Source organism: Trachemys scripta, chromosome 6 (assembly GCF_013100865.1).
Source record: "Trachemys scripta elegans isolate TJP31775 chromosome 6, CAS_Tse_1.0, whole genome shotgun sequence".
Lineage (NCBI taxonomy): Eukaryota > Metazoa > Chordata > Testudines > Emydidae > Trachemys > Trachemys scripta.
In genome coordinates, this window is record NC_048303.1 from 94962469 (window position 1) to 94980095 (window position 17627).

The 17627-nt window shown below is 41.4% G+C and overlaps 1 protein-coding gene across 3 annotated transcripts in view; it reads left to right on the plus strand.

The window, feature by feature from the left end:
* The window catches only part of GCNT1 (glucosaminyl (N-acetyl) transferase 1), a 28977-nt gene extending 11986 nt beyond the window's left edge, over window positions 1-16991 (plus strand). For 2 of the 3 annotated variants that reach the window (XM_034774430.1, XM_034774431.1), the window contains exons 2-3: window positions 14720-14778; window positions 15467-16991. In XM_034774430.1, the coding sequence (XP_034630321.1) occupies window positions 15598-16887 (1290 nt within the window). In that variant the 5' untranslated portion in view covers window positions 14720-14778; window positions 15467-15597 and the 3' untranslated portion in view covers window positions 16888-16991. The remainder of the gene's footprint in view (window positions 1-14719; window positions 14779-15466) is intronic. The other variant, XM_034774432.1, reaches the window with a different exon arrangement.
* Window positions 16992-17627: the final 636 nt, after the last annotated feature.

The window sequence follows — 17627 nt, forward strand, 5'->3', positions numbered from 1 at the left end:
CATCCCTGCCCCCTTTTCAAGCCCTGCGACTTTCTGAAATTCCTTTTCCCGATTACCCGGCTTGGAGAGAGAACCTAGCACCTCTCTGTTGTTGCATAAAGCTGTGGGTGGCCATGCAAATGTAAACAAACTGGTGGCCTGCCAGTGGATTACCCTGACAGGCCGCAAGTTGCCCACCACTGATGTACATGCTCCAGCCTAGAGTAGACAAGAGATACTAGCTCCTGGGCCTGTGGGGAGAAAAGGCTGTGCAAGCACAGCTCTGAGCCAGCCATAGAAATGTGTATATCAAAGAGCAGAGATTCCAGCACCATCCTGCACAACACTGTTGATGCATCCGAGGGCCCCGAGTCACAGGCCCCTGCTGTGAACAGCAAGGAAGAGGATGGGGCGGGTGGGAGAAGGTGACCAGGGGATCCAGCTGTAGAGTGAGCCAGGATATTTTTGACTCCACTGCAGTCCAGCCACATGGCATAAGGGGCCACAGTGCTACCTCTACAACTCCGCCCCAACTTCACATTAAAGACGATCACAACTTCATATCACTGACCTGTGAAAGCCAAGATTGGTGTAGGTGTAGCTGAAGTGGACATGAATTCTTTCCCCTTCATAAATTCTGTTTCAGTAAGTTTTGAATATATTTGTTTTAAAATGTCAAGGTTTCTTGTAGGGATGTCAAGCGATTAAAATATTAATCATGCTAAACAATAATATTTTTGGATGTTTTCTACATTTTCAAATATATTGAATTGCAACACAGAATACAAAGTGTACAGTGCTCACTTTATATTTATTTTTATTACAAATATTTGCACTGTAAAAAACAAAAGAAATAGTATTTTTCACTTCACCTTATACAAGTACTGTAGTGCAATCTCTTTATCAGGAAAGTGCAACTTACAAATGTAGATTTTGTTTGTTTGTTACATAACTGCTCTCAAAAACAAAACCATGTAAAACTTTAGAGCCTACAAGTCCACTCAGTCCTACTTCTTGTTCAGCCAATTGCTAAGACAAACAAGTTTGTTTACATTTACAGGAGATGCTCCTGCCTGCTGCTTATTTATGTCACCTGAAAGTGAGCACAGGGACTCGCATGGCACTTTTGTAGCCGGTGTTGCAAGAATTTATGTGCCAGATATGCTAAACAATCATATGCCCCTTTATGCTTCAGCCACCATTCCAGTGGATCTGTATGCTTCCATGCTGATGATGCTCGTTAACAAATAATGAACTCCTTGCGGAGAACTATGGGTCTTCAGCTCTATTTTACCTGCATTCTGCCATATATTTCATGTTATAGCAGTCTCAGATGACCCAGCACATGTTTTGTTTTAAGAACAGTTTCACAGCAGATTTGACAAAACACAAAGAAGAGGGGGACCTCTTCTCCCTCATCCCCTGCAGAGGAATTCCAAAGAATTAAGAAATAGCTATGATGACTAATGCTAAATGCTTCGGTTTGATTTTTATTTTAAAAATCAGCCTGTGAAAACACAATGTCTTTTTGTTTAGATAGACATCTGCATAATAGGGTCAAGTGTGGTGGGTTTTCTTTAAATTATGAGACAGAAAACTCATTAGATGCTAAAGCTTCAAAAAAAAGTTTCTATTTGAATTGAACTTGTAAGTTTTTGAGGAAAATCTAAGGCCCTTTGTCCTGCAATGGAATGCCAGGGGACACACCTCTGTGCCTATGTGGAGACTAGTGACTTCCAAGTGGTCTGCCCTCACATCTCATTAAAGGACTGGGGCCTAAATCTGTAACCTAATAGTAACTGATATAATTCTAGTTATGACTAATATTTGTACTTCCCTAACAGAGATTGAAACCTCTGTAATTCAATACATTCACGTGTAATGAACTGCTTATCTCTCTAAAGTCATACCTAATTCATGGCCATTTACATCTGTATTGTGTAATGGAAAATGCTGAGCTGTATTAACATATCTCCTCTCTGTGGCAACACACATCCCATCAGATGACATTGCTGCTGTGGTTCACCAATTAGTTTTTTTTCCCCCTTCTGAAGAATAAATGTTCTACATAGTATGCTGCAACCAGCAGCAATGCAAGATTTCCACGGTATGTGTTGTGGTACACCAGTCTCCTCGGTGCAGGTTAGCATGCTAATGTGTAACGAGTTCAGAGGTGAGCTCTTGGGGCTCCAAATGCTGTGTTCAATGGGTTCTAGTCCTTGGTGGGTTCCTGTAAAAACTCAGTTTCCAGTGAAATAAATAAATTGTGCAAATACCGTAGGTACAACTTCTTCTGTGATTACAATAAATGACATAAAAACTCTAAGTCAGTCCAGTCCAGGGGTAATAAAACCAGAGTCTGACTGGAACACCTTCACATCAGTTTCTTGCCTGCATGTTGCAATCCTGTATACTTCAGCTGCTGGCCTTCTTCCAGCAACAGGCAAGTCTCTGCCAAGCTCAGAATCTCCCAGGTCCCAGCTCTCAGGCTATCCATTGTTTGGTCTTTCCTCAGGAGCCATCTTCCTGAGTGCTGTCTCTAGTCTGCTCTCCTGTGGGGTCTGGCAGTGTCCTGAGCCAGGTCTGTTCTGACCTCAGGATGTACTGATCTTTAATACAGTGCCCAGCCATGAGCCAGCAGTTTCATTACAATACCTTTGTATTTTTCTGCTGGTCTGAGAACACACTTTGTTTTGGTTCTTTATCGGTATTAACCGCTCACTGTGCCAATACCCCATAATTCTTAATATCCTCATGAAATGGTTTAAAAGTGACATGTAGAACAGAATGCTCTGTTTAATTAATCTCTTCTAAGGAAGAATTTTCATATGTTTTATCTCAGTTTGATTTAATCACTTATTTATTCTTGTAACCACTGGCAACAAAGCACCGGGAATCTTGGAACATCATGGAAGTGTGGTGCCTTTTGCTTGGACTGTTATAGGGTAAATACAGTGGTGAGAGACTTGTCTGCGCAGATCAACCACTGACATCCTTATTAGGTATTGACAGACAGCAACAATGTATAGACAGAGAAGTGTAATAAGTTGGTATTCTCTAAGGGCGGGTAAATGAAGCAAGTATTACTAAAGGGGATGTTCAGAGTTGTTAACCTTGTAAAAGTACAAACCTTGGAAGGAAGTGGGACATTGCCATGGATTGAGAGAAAGTGGTAGTCCCAGAGAATATTAATGAACAGTTCTTTCTGTCCCCAGACATATAAATCAGGTGAAATTAGTAAAGGAAATAACCATCTTAGGGCTTGGCTACACTTGCAAATTAGAGTGCATTAAAGCATCCCCGGGTGCCCTAACTCCTGAGGTGTCCACACTGGCAAGACACAGAGAGCGCCTGGTCTCTACAGCTGGAGCGCTCCTGGTAATTCACCTCCACGAGAAGCATAAAGCTTGCTGTGCCCTGGCTGAAATGCCCTGGGCATCAATGTGGATGAGGTGTTGCACTGTGATTGGCCTCTGGAAACGTCCCATAATCCCCTGAAGTCAAGTGGCCACTCGTCTCATTGTTTTGAAATCAGCTGCAGGCATGCAGATATCCCCTTTCAAAGAGCCGGCATGCTTATCTCCTCCAGGACAAAGCAAACCATTAGTGTGGAATGCTGCTATTGTGAGTGTGTGTGAGGGGAGGAGAGGGAAGGAGGTATGCTGCTGTCTTAACTTACAGGACAACATGTTGACACTCTCAGCTCCCCAAAACACTGTCTCTTTCCCCACATACACACAACACACTCCCTGTCACACGCCACACGCCCCCCATTTGAAAAGCACATTGCAGCCTTTTGCACACTAGGATAGCTACCACAATTCATTGCTCTTTATGGCATTGCAGAAGCTGCTAATGTGGCCACACCAGTGTGCTTGCAGCTGACAGTGCAGCGTTTTCCCTGCTGCCGTCTCTGAAGGCTGGTTTAACTCCTAGCACTCTACGTCTGCAAGTGTAGCCAAGCCCATAGACTGGTTTACAGGATGAGGTAAGGCCACTTGCTAACTTCAACTTGATACTCAAAGCAAGATGTGAGTTGGCAGGAAAGAGAGTCAAAAGCTAACTAAAGTTTTTAGAACATTTTTGCCATCTTAAAATTTATGGCCCAGATTCAGTTCCAGCAGAATTCAGGGAAAAGGCTGGCACCGTTAAGTGATTTGTCACATTGTACCCCCCTATATTTGGAGTTTGGACCCTTGCTCAAGATAGAGCAATCCTTAGGCTGCTTGCTGTTGTATTAAGCTGCCTAGGTCCCAAAGGACTATTCCAGCAGCTGAGAACAGTTTGAGTCCAGCAGGGCTCCACCCATGTACCCTACCTTTGGGACTTCATGGGGGAGAGATGTAGAGCCATTATACTAGTTTTACACCACCTCAGGAGTCTCCATGTATCTGGTAATCCCCAGTGTCTGGATCCAACACTTGACAGCCCCTTAGTGCTATCATGATATAATTAGCAATTAGGCCCTGTAATTGTAACCTAAAACTGGTCTTGGTGAAATTATATTGGTCTTTTGAGTCTTTATTTTAAAACTACTAGTGAAGTATTTTATTGAATGTTAAACTTACTTGCTTTTGGTTTTTATAGTGGGACAAAGGATCTAATCCTGAGGCTGAAGTAGTTATGGTACATTAAGTGGCATGATACTAAATCTCACTACTTAAACACTTTTTGTTTTACCTCACTTATGCTTATTATATTAGGATAACTTCAAAACTTTTACTACAAAAATATTTGCAATACTTGGTGACCAGTCATGAACAGAGACCTCAAGCAGAGAAGAGTAAATGAGATTTCTATTAAGTAGTGGTCCCCTCCATAGCCCCACTTTCCAAGATTGTGAAGAGGCCCTCTAGGAAAAGATTTTTGTGACGCACCTGATAGGTGCAGAAGGAGGAGCGCTGCTGGAAGTTAGACTGAAAGTTACATTTTAGTCGATCTATGTATTCTTTCAGGTGTTAAGTACCAACTATGCCCCCACTGGAGTTGATGCATCTACATTTGACCTTTTATTCTTTTTAAAAGAAGGTACCAATGTGAGATTTCTAAAGATAGCTAAAGCACTGGACTTAAGGTTTAAGAATCTGAAATGCCGTCCAAAATCTGAGAGGGACAAGGTGTGGAGCATGCTTTCAGAAGTCTTAAAAGAGCAACAATCCGATCCGGAAACTACAGAACCACCAAAAAAGAAAACCAACCTTCTGCTGGTGGCATCTGACTCAGATAATGAAAATGAACATGCATCGGTCCACACTGCTTTGGATTGTTACCAAGCAGAACCCATTATCAGCATGGACACATGTCCCCTGGAATGTTGGTTGAAGCATGAAGGGACATATGAATCTTTAGCGCATCTGGCATGTAAATATCTTGCAATGCTGGTTACAACAGTGCCATGCAAACACCTGCTCTCACTTACAGATGACATTGTAAACAAGAAGTGGGCAGCATTCTCTCCTGCAGATGTAAACAAACTTGTTTGTCTGAGCAATTGGCTGAAGTAGGACTGAGTGGACTTGTAGGCTCTGAAGTTTTTTTTATTTTATTTCTGAATGCAGTTACTTTTTTTGTACATAATTCTACATACGTAAGTTCAACTTTCATGATAAGGAGATTGCACTACAGTATTTGTATGAGGTGAATTGAAAAATACTACCTTTTGTTGTTACAGTGCAAATGCTTGTAATCAAAAATAAATATAAAGTGAGCACTGTACACTTTGTATTGTGTTGTAATTGAAATCAATATATTTGAAAATGTAGAATACATCCAAAAATATTTAAATAAATGGTATTCTTATTGTTTAACAATGCAATTAATCGCGTGATTAATTTTTTTTAATCGCTTGACACCCTACTAGGAATCTATTTTGAATGAAGTGTGTGGATATGACTTAAGACTTTGAACTGGTATAAGTGAAATTAAGGGTGCAATTCATGCCAGTTCCAAACACTAGAGCTTTTACATGGAGCATTAGCCTGTATGCATAGGCAGTGTGCAGAATGGCTATTGCCAATTGAAGAGTTCTTAAAAAATTGAAAACAAAATACAGCATCGCGTAAAGGTGACTGGAACTGTAAAAGGAGTCTTCTCAAACTGTGGGAAAGAAACTATTCAGCAAGCTATATTCTTTGTAAACTGGAGAATATGTTGAGGATATTAATAGTAACATTTAATTTTAAGGCTCTTTGGTTCTAGACACCTGTCAGTATTCCATGGTGAAAGGTGTTTACAATGGTCTGTTTTCATCTTTCTGAAGGGAAGGCAAACAGTTTTTTTTGGTAAAACTAACGCTCATGCAGCTCTATCAGTACTAGCCACACTGGGAGTGCTATTGTAGACTGGCCACTGGCATTTTTATCATAGCACCCTAAAGTCCTGCTCTGAGTAGGTGTGAAGCTCTTGAGCAGATAAATCGCTTTTTCTATCAACTGAAACTTGACACATGCCACTGTACTTAAATCATGTTCTTCTAGTCTTCTTGGAAGAACTGGTAATTCTTCCCTTCAAACATGTTCTACATTTCTAAGCAAACAAGCAGAAATGGTGGTTTGAGGGTAATCTGTAACAGGCTTCAGGTATTGGTTTCTGTAGTAAATAAAAATAATCCATACTCAGTTGACATTCTCTAGACCCTAAATTCATTTGTTACATAAGAGATACCATTATTGTTTTAATTAGACCACCCTTGTAAGTCTACTAGATGTAGGTATCTGGATATGCTTCTGGTATGAATTTGCCAAATTAAAAAGTTAAAACCAGATTAATGTATCACTGTCTTACTTTGTGAATTAGTCATTTTCTTTTTAATTACCGGATATTTAATCTACTACAAGTACTGTAATCGCTTATGAAGATAATGAAGTAATATGCCACCTCATTACAACAGTGCCTTATGTAATAATTTGCTGTTAAGTGGGGCCAAACAGTGCAGATGAGCTTCTGCAATTGAGACCATAAATTAGTAGTGTTGGTATACACTAAAGATCTATTTGGGTAACCCTCTTTTTAATCATGAAATGCTACCAAATGATTGTAACCAAATTTGTAAAACTTGGAAAAGCTACAGTAAGGTGCATGTGTTCAGTAAAGATTTTATGTGTGTTTGACTGGATTTTGAAGTCCTCAGTAGTAATCTGGAATTACTTGACTGGGGGCATCTGAACTATTTTAGAGATAACTATGACAAAACTGAAGAGCTTTGTAGGAAATGGGTGGAATGCTTTTTGCCTCCAGTATTGTAATGATGGTGTAGTAGAGTAGACTTGCCCTAAGTGAGTAAGAGAAGGTGGTCCCCTGGCCCCACCTGCACTAAAGGAAACTAGCATCTTTTTTTTTTGAGTAGTTCTACTGAATATCTATCTTAAGTACCAAGATTGATTTCAGTAGGGCTACTCAGTGAGCAAGTTACTACTCAATGAGGTGAGAGTGTCAGAACTTGAGCCAGTTGGGAAAGGGTGGGTGGGGTGGCGAGTGCTAAATATTCCTAATGAAAATAGGAAGATGCTCTGGATAATCTAGCTGCATAATGTCTGTGAGGATTTTAGTAGGGTAGGCGGTAAATATAATTTGGGATTTGTCTACAAAAAATCACTATGTTCTGAAATCATCTTTAAGAATCAGTTATACGTTGTCTTCAAATAACGTGGCTATACATGCTAGTTGGGGTATGTCCTAATACAGCCAAAACTTTTTTAAATAGGTGCCTAAATCAAAGCTCTTATGTCCATATTCAGGCATTGAAATAGATGGCCTGATTTCTCCCCCTCCTCCCCAAAAGTATTAAACATTCAACAGTTGCCACTGACAACCTAACAATGTCAGAGCTCTGCAGAAGGATCATTTTGGAAATGGAGTGTAAGCAAAAAGGGTCACAGGGTGGCCTCTCATGAAGTACTGCAGCATCTGCTCTCTAAAGGAAAACCAATTAAATAAGGAAGGTCCCAGAAAGGGACAGAAGAGAAAGGGAGAAAAATGCTGATGTCAGTGGACGATGCTGTGTGTTCAGCACTTTGCCAAATGAGTCCACTTAGATGCTTAAATGTGGACTTATACTTAGGCTTTAAACAAACTCCCCCTCCCCCCAAAAATTTGAGTTTTCCATGCTTACACTACAACTGGTGTAGACTAAGCAATAGTGGATTTGACTTATTGTTCTCAGTAGACAAGTTTTTATATGTGAGACGATTGCTAAAAACATCTTGTTCCTTTCCACCCCCGCACCCCATTCTTCCTCTTTTCCCATTGCCAACTTCCACACCACACTCATAGTCTGTTTTTTAGCTTGTTTCCTTCTTGGTATCAGCTTCCACAGTGTAATAGCAAATCACTTTTTTTTGTTTATCGTACAAGTAGACACCCACGGTTGGCCCGTACCACCTGACTTGGGCTCCGGGCTGTTTCATTGCTGTGCGGACTTCCGGGCTTGCTCTGCGCCCCCCCCCCCTTCCTCCCAGGGTCTTAGAGCCTAGGCTAGAGTGGGGGGGGGGTCCCATACCTTGGGCTCCAGCCCAAGCCCAGAAATCTACACAGTCACCATGAATAAATTGCAAACCTGTATTTAAGTTTTTAATTACAGCTGACATTTTCATGTCTTGTGCTGGAGGCGACAATCTTCTGAAAAGTGATTTCTAGCGGGAGAGAGACTTGAAGTGGGAGGCATTATGAAAGGCTCTAACTAGGGCTGGGCCTGAAGGCCACATCAGGGAATAGAAATTGTATGGGAGGCCATGAATGCTCACAAAATTGGGGTTGGGGTGTGGAATGGGATGAGGGCTCTGGGGGGGCTGGAAATGAGGATTTTGGGGTGTAGGAGGGTGCTCTTGGCTGGGATGGAGGGGGATCAGGGCTGGGGCAGGTGGCTGGGGTGTGCGGAGAGGCTCAGGGATGCAGGTGCTGAGCGACACTTACCTCAAGTGGCTCTGGGAAGCAGTGGCATGTCCCTTCTCCAGCACCTACACGTGGAGCGGCCCCCGACCCTGCTAGAGCACCGGAGCAGGGCCATGCAGCTGCTTCCAGGAGCTGTGTGGTGTGGCCCCTGACCCAGTAACCACTTCAGTTTAGCCCCATTACCTTAAAGGCATTTACTGAGTGTTTTGTATAGATTCCTACACTGTGTTCATCACCATAGTATCTGAATGCCTTCCAGCAGTGCATTGAGCAACAGGGCTAAGAACTATCACCTTTCTGTTCTCTCCTCCTTTCCCCAATGGAAGTGTGTGCATAATAGAAACATATATTTTATATCATGTGTGTTTTGATTTTGGAATTTGTGTGCACGTGTGCATAATATAAACATATTTAAAAACACATGTTGCTATATCTTAGTGAAGACAAGGTCAAATAAATGTGTCTTGCACTTATTGTGGAAGGTGGAAAAGTAGTGATGGTTCTTATTTCCTGTGAATATTCATTCCAAAGTCTTGGGCCAGCTCCCAAGAGAGCTCCAAAATTCAATAGATTACTTCTGTAACTACTGAATTTTTCAGTTTCTTACCAACACTTGATTGATTGAAATGGGTTAAGAACTTTAAATAGCTCTCCAAAAGGAGAGGAGGGGGGAACCTCTCTACCACATACTTTTTCAGTTTTAAACTATCATTGAAGCCTTCAAACATTATTTTGCATTTCCACTCTGTTAAAAGGAAATGCTTTCTAAAGAGTCACTCTTCCTGTCTTTTTGCTTTTATGCTGTTTTGGTCTTCTTTAAAGCAATTATCAATGTATATCTAATTTGCAAAATCTATTTAGGATTAACTGTCACAAACCAGTATTATGCACAAACTTCATCATCCTTGTATTGTATGTGTGGGCTCGTGGGACCCCCACTACGAGCCGGTTCTGAGAGCATGCGGAGTCAGTCGACGCTATGCCCGGCTCATGAGACAGCTCATGGTGTCTGACACTATCAGGTGGTCCAGAGACATTTATACGGAACACATCACAGGACACCGTCAATACTACATTGAGGGTATGGCTACACTTGCAGCTGTACAGCGCTGTGAGTTAAACCTGTCTTTGTATAGCTGAGTAGGGAAAGCGCTGCAGTCTGTCCACACAGACAGCTGCCAGCGCACTGTCGTGGCCACATTTGTGGCACTTGCAGTGGCATTGGGAGTGGTGCATTATGGGCAGCTATCCCACAGAGCACCTCTTCCCATTCTGGCACCGTGGGTTGTGGGAAGGGGGTAGGGGGTGTGGGGCATTCTGGGTCTTGTCCCAATGCCCCGTGATGCATTGCTTCGCATCCCAGCAATCCCTGTGTTTCCGTCCACATTTGGCGCCATCTTTCAACAGCTTCTGTGCAGCACGATCTGTGTTCCGTTTCGGTCTGCAGGTAATGGAGCCTGAACTGCTGAGGAGTATGCTGACGAGTCTCGCCAGCACGTCTCATTTGGCAGTCGAGCTATTCCTTAAGATCCCAAGTGACAGTGAGGAGTCCGATGATAGCGAGTCACATAATGCATACGACACAAAATTGCTTGTGGCATTCACGGACATGCTCAGCACCGTTGAACGCCGCTTTTGGGCTCGGGGAAACAAGCACTGAGTGTTAAAGCGCTGCCTCTGCAGAGTGCTGGGAGAGAGCTCTCCCAGCGCTCTTAAAAAATACACCTCCGCAAGGGGGCGTAGCTACCAGCGCTGAGAGCCTGGATCCCAGCGCTGGTGCACTGTCTACATTGGCGCTTTACAACACTGAAACTTGCTGCACGCAGGAGGGTGTTTTTTCACACCGCTGAGCAAGAAAGTTGCAGCACTATAAAGTGCCAGTATAGGCAAGCCCTTCTGTTACATTCTACATTGCTGTTAGTTGGACCAGAGACTAGACTATATCAAAACCTATACACAGGGCCGGCTCCAGGCACCAGCTTAGCAAGCAGGTGCTTGGGGCGGCCACTCCAGAGGGGAGCAGCACGTCCAGCTATTCGGTGGCAATTCAGCAGGTCCCTCACTCCCACTCGGAGCGAAGGACTCCTGCCAAAGTGCCGCAGATCGCGATTTTGGGTGTTTTTTTTGGGGGGGGGGGGGGGAAGCTGGCCCTGCCTATACAGCACTGAGAGTATTTGGGAAGAGCTGATCAGAAACAATAAGCTACATTGCTACAAACCCTATAGAGAAACTTGACACTCTATATGCTAATCAGAATGGCAGAGTTTCACACCTCTTTATACTCATGTGAATGACTGCACAAGTGCAAAGTAGTAGAGATTTGAGACCTTTGGGCTTCACTGAGTGGAGAAGGCAGTCTTATTTCTCTGATTGCCTTCATTCTACGAAGGGAACCATATAGAGCCCTTTTGCAGAAACTTGTGATAAGCAATAATGGATCCTGGGAAACTTTCTGTAGAAAAGTACCTTGAACAAAAGAGGAAGAAAAGTTGCCACCTCTACACTATACATTTATATCCATATAACTAAGTCGCTCAGGTGTGTAAAAAATCCTCGCCCCTGAGTGAAGCAGTTACACTAAGAGCTAGGTAGTGTAACAGCACTATGTCAATGGACAATCTTCTCTGAGCTACTGCTTCCCATGGAGGTGGATTAATATGTGGATGGGAGAAGCTCTCCTGTCAGCAGAGTAGCATCTTCACTGAAGCACTACATCAGTGTATCAGGGGGGTTGCCGTGTTAGTCTGAATCTGTAAAAGCAACAGAGGGTCCTGTGTCACTTACTTCGAAGTGAGGTTCTTACCCACGAAAGCTTATGCTCCCAATACTTCGGTTAGTCTTAAAAGTGCCACAGGACCCTCTGTTGCTTTTTACATCAGTGTAGCTGCACTGCTGCAGCATTTGAAGTGTAGACCTGCCCTAAGAAACTGATGTAAAGGGCTTTAATGTTATGGGAGTGATTGATAGCAGTTCTGTGGGTTAAAACTACTGCTTCCCTTCACCTTCCCTCCTCCCACCCTCTTTAGGAAGATGGGAAATCTCCTTTGTAATCCTACTCTACACAACTGTGGAGACCCTTGTGGATGAGTGGAACAGCTGTGTCACACCACCAGTGTAATGAAGAGCTGTAGACTTTATTTTTGTCTGTTTATAAAGCCAGCTCTTTGCTTTATGAACAGCTACTGTAGACACTAGATGGAAACTGAACCAAAGAGTCACCATCTTGTTTAATTTCCCTACTGCAGAATAGAGAGTTCTTAGCTAATTTGAGTTTGCAGAAAACTATTTTAACTGTTATATAGATGGTTGCACATCTGAGGAGGCATGGATGTGTGTCAGATGAGTTATTTAAATAAGAGTATGAAACTACTGCTGTTTAACTTCAGAGGACACAGTATAAGTGTGTACATGTAGTTGGAGTGAGCTATTTCTAGTCCAATTCCATGTCATTCTACTACCATGAAGGAAAATCTGACCCAGAGCACTTATTTCCTATAAAATTTTATATAATCACTCAACTGCAAATGCAGTGGGACTAATGAATTGTTGTGCAATTCATTTAGTTTGGAGGATGATGGAATCCTAGTAGTCAGCATGGAGAGTAGCATTGGTCCCTCAAACATTTTGTTTTTTGGCTACGTACAAGTGGCCTAATAAGAGCAAACTTTACTTGGTTATTCCCTCTGCTCCAGCACTCTACCTGACTGCTATCTATTTCCTCTCCCTTGATGCAGAATGAAACTTCTCTTGCTGCCTGGAGCTACCACTACTTTAATCTCTTCAATGTCACTTTGCAGTGTGAGTCTGCTGTCCTGTAGATTTGCTAACTCTCTAGTTTTGTTGTCACGTGCTGCTAATTTAAACATTTTTGACTATACATTGAAGAAACTACCCAGAATACATCACTGGGGGGGGGAGGAACGCGGGGGTCAAGACTGCTTCTGAGAATCATGATCTGGGCTGCAACTAGTAAGCATCCCCAAATGAAGACTGACAGGCATCACCAAGTAAGCTTAGAAGCCACAGTTTGAGAATCATAAATTAGAAGTTAAAATTTTAGCAGACTTATTAAAAATTCGTACTGAGCAGGTTACAGAAAAACAGGCTTAATGAAGTTCTTGGGTTATGGAAATCTCAAGCCTTGATCATTTGTCTCTGTTTAAAATTCAAAAACAAATTGTTAGAAGGTCTTCCAGAGTGCTCTCTAATAGTAGTTAGTAAAAAGTTTTAATGCTTTAGTTTCCAGATTGAAATATTGGCACGTGTTCTCACTGAAAATTATGGACTCCCATCACCATCCCTCCATATACATTGAGCATTTTGCTTCCTATTAAATAAAGCAGTGGTTCGCAAACTGTGGGTTGGGACCCCAAAGTGGATCATGACCCCATTTTAATGGGGTCACCAGGGCTGGTGTTAGACTTGCTGCAGCCTGGGGCCAAAGTCCAAGCCCCACCGCCCAGGGCTGAAGCTGAAGCCCATGTCCCATTGTCCAGGGCCAAAGACCAAGGTCGTCAGCCCTGGGTGGCGGAGCTCAGACTACACTCCCCTGACCCTTGGGCTTTGCCCCCTCCCCCCCCCCCGCACCTGAATGAAGTGCAATGAAGTTTGAGAACCCCTGAAATAAAGTACATGAAGCTAAAACCTGAATGTTCTTTAGAGTTAATTAAATGATGTATTTAAAAGTAGAAGTGGCTATTTAGTATGTTAGATGCAACATAATTGTTTATAGGCCTCCACGGTCTTATTTATTGAGTTTGCATTATTTTTCCCTTTCATGCTGTCTCAATATTGTTTACATGTAAGCCTGGAAGGGGAGGTAGAGAGAAGAAAGAAAAGGAAAAACAAAGTTTTTGACCAAATGTAGCTTTTAATTTTTTGCAAGCATATTTGTGAATACAAATAAAGTGCCACTCTTAAACTATTACCTGTTTAGTTGATAAAGGGTACGTCTTCACTACCCATCGTATCGGCGGGTAGCAATCGATTTATCCGGGATCGATATATCACGTCTCGTTAAGACGCGATATATCGATCCCCGAACGCGCTCACCGTCGACTCCGGAACTCCACCAGAGCGAGCGGCGGTAGCGCAGTCGACGGGGGAGCCACGGCCATCAATCCCGCGCCGTCTGGACTCCAGGTAATTTGATCCAAGATACTTCGACTTCAGCTACGCTATTCACGTAGCTGAAGTTGCGTATCTTGGATCATTCCCCTTCTCTTCCCCCCCCCCACCCCCCAGTGTAGACCAGCCCCCAGATTCCAGAGATTCTTGGCAAACTCTTCTGGGCAGTTATACATCTGCAGATGTCTCCAGATTCTGTCCATCTATATACAAGTCTCTTCAGTCAAATTTTCTATAAAAATATATAATGGAGAATGTTCACATGGGTAGGGGTTAAGATATTTTAATTAAGAGCTAATAGACATAAAATATGTACTGTACATTACAGGTGAATACACAGATATATACCATAGTGCTTTGAATTTATAACAAACTCAGATTTTCATTTATTTCGTTCTTAGCGTATTGGATATTTCATATGAAATCCATGTAGTTGTATCGAGAGAGAAATTAGGGCTATTCCTATATTTCTGACAACATTATACTTCTCTCAACACTCTGTAGTCCATGCTTATCTAGTAGCCAGCTCTCTAACAACTAAGTAAGCTGTCTTATGCATAGAGTGATATGAAAAACAGTTTCAAAAGTGCAATTTAAATACCTGTTTAAAAATAGACCACAAAAATAGCAATACCATGTCAATTAGAGAGCTGTCTTCAGGAACTCTCTGAAAGCTAGATGACTATGTAACACTAGATTATATTTTTCCCCTTCTCTTTTTCAGATCTTTCCTGAAAGAAGCTCTAGGGTCACATCACTACTCATTCTTCAGTATGTTTAAGGGTCTGTATCACAAGAATAAAATGCTGAATGTGCATGTGGGCTGCATTTCAAATGAGAGGATGAAATGTGAATAGTTTCCCCAGTAAATGAGTTGTAAATTGAAATGCCAACAAATCTTTGATGGAGTGTGTGTAAAATGTCCTTGTTAAATTCAGGTTGGAATATTTACTATACGTACTTAAGCTACTAACACTTCACATTCTCTGTATTGCACAAAACCCCAATTAGATGAAATAATTTAGTGAACCAATATGGGTGAACCAGTTCTGTCTAGGGGACAAAACAATTTTCTTCCTATTGCATTTTAAAATGCCAACATTTTTAAAACGTATTCAGTGGATCTAAGTAATCTATCTTAGACCAGCCATACCAGAATTAACACACTTCATCCAATAATGCAATAGAAAAGATGGTATGAGGGGAAAATTAACATTTGAATTGAAGCTTCAATACTAGAGCTGGTCATAAAATGGGAAAACAGTTCCATGAAAACTCAGACTATATCTAAACTTTCAAAAGCCTAAACTTTGACCACCCTATTCATTACATTTTCTAAATTTCAGGAAACTTTTAACTAAACCATTCACCATTAAAGCAAAGACTTTTAAAAGCCACTGGTAAAATGTAGAATTGAATTGCAGAATAACTGTACTTATTAGAAATGACTTATATTTTATTTTTGTTTTAGGGCTTTTCCTCCAGTGTCCAGTGCATATACGCACACTTTTGAGAAATGAGAACAGATGACTCTGAAGCTGTTGAAGTGGGTTTGAGATCATGAGTACAAAGAAGCTTTGTTTAGCCAAGTGAAGGTATCTGATGTCTGAAATGCTGAGAAGAAAATTTTGTTTTTGTCATATTTTACGCTACAGGCACCTCCTTGTGCTACTTCTGACTTTAGTGGCCTTTTCGGTTCTAAAAAATAACCAAAAGCCGGACTTCTTGAATCACAGACATCTAGAGCTGACTGGTGAAGATCCTACCACTAATATTAACTGCTCTAAGATACTGCAGGGTGATATAGAGGAAATTCAAAAAGTAAAGCTTGAGATGTTAACTGTGACATTTAAGAAACGCCCTAAGCTAACAGCAAGTGATTACATTAATATGACAACAGATTGTGCCTCTTTTACCAAGATGCGGAAATATATTATGGAACCTCTCAGTAAAGAAGAAGCTGGATTTCCAATTGCCTATTCAATAGTGGTATATCACAAAATAGACATGCTTGATAGACTTCTAAGATCAATCTATGCTCCTCAGAATTATTACTGCATTCATGTTGACAAAAAGTCTCCAGAATCTTTTCTGGCAGCAGTTAAGGGAATTGTGTCCTGTTTCAATAATGTCTTTATTGCCAGCCAATTGGAGAGTGTAGTGTATGCTTCGTGGAGCAGGGTACAGGCAGACCTCAACTGCATGAAAGATCTCTACAGGAGAAGTACAAACTGGAAATATTTGATAAATCTTTGTGGTATGGACTTTCCTATTAAGACCAACCAGGAAATGGTGGAGAAATTGAAAGCCCTAAAGGGTGAAAACAGCTTAGAAACTGAGAAAATGCCTTCCATCAAAGAAATACGATGGAAAAAACACCATGAAATTGTTGATGGTAAGCTAAAGAACATGGGAATAGACAAACAACCTCCACCTCTTAGTACACCTGTTTTCTCTGGCAGTGCCTATTTTGTTGCTAGTAGGAGATTTGTAGAGTATGTGCTAGAAAACAGCAAAATCCTTGAATTTATTGAATGGGCTAAAGACACTTATAGCCCTGATGAATACTTGTGGGCTACTATTCAAAGAATCCCTGAAGTCCCAGGGGCAGTTTCTTCTAGTGACAAGTATGATGTTTCTGACATGAATGCTCTTGCCAGATTTGTGAAGTGGCATTATTTTGAAGGGGATGTTTCAAAAGGTGCCCCCTATCCTCCGTGCAATGGAATTCATGTGCGCTCTGTGTGTGTGTTTGGTGTGGGAGACTTGAACTGGATGTTACAGAAACACCACTTATTTGCCAACAAGTTTGATACTGATGTTGATCCCTTTGCAATTCAGTGCTTGGAAGAATATTTGAGAAAGAAAGCTTTGAATCAACACAAAAATTAAAATGCTATCTTGTGTATGGTATGACAGCTTCACACCAATAAGGCTGTCATGCAGATAAAATATTAAGTATGTAGTGATGATTTACTAGTGTGTTGCACCTTACTCATCGCCTTGGTATGAGCATCAGAAACTCCACTTGGGGTATATATGAGATGTTCGTTCAATTGAGTCTCACCTAACTACTTTTTTCCCTACAAATTTCCATACCACATACTCTATTATTGGAAGAGATCCAAGCCTCAAAATGCATATTTGGGGTCAAGAGAGTAGGTCCAGCTATTCTTGTGTAACGTTTCAATATTAGCCTTTCAGGGTTTTTTGATCTCTGCTACTATTCAATCCAAAGACTTAAAAACCAGATCTTGTGTGGCCATAACTAAATCCTTTTTCATAATCTTAAATTACTGTTGGGCAAGGGGTGGAGAAAAAGCTAGACAGAGCAAACATGTAGATGCAAAAAGATCTCAGGGAATGCACATCAGGAATTCTTTAAAAAACCAGTTAAAAGGGAATTGACCAATATGCCAATGTTAAGGCTTTTGCAGTGGTTCCACGTGTATTCTGGGATACATACTTCTGAATCCTCTTTTCAGAAAACTTTGAATTTAAGTTGAAATATTCACCAACCAGCTAAAAGGCTTTGTGTTTAAAGTACACTTCTTACAGTAATGTTTTGTGTGCTTGTTTTAGTTTGTTAAACTTTAAAATAGTTTTAACAATTAGATTTTAATTTCAGAGAT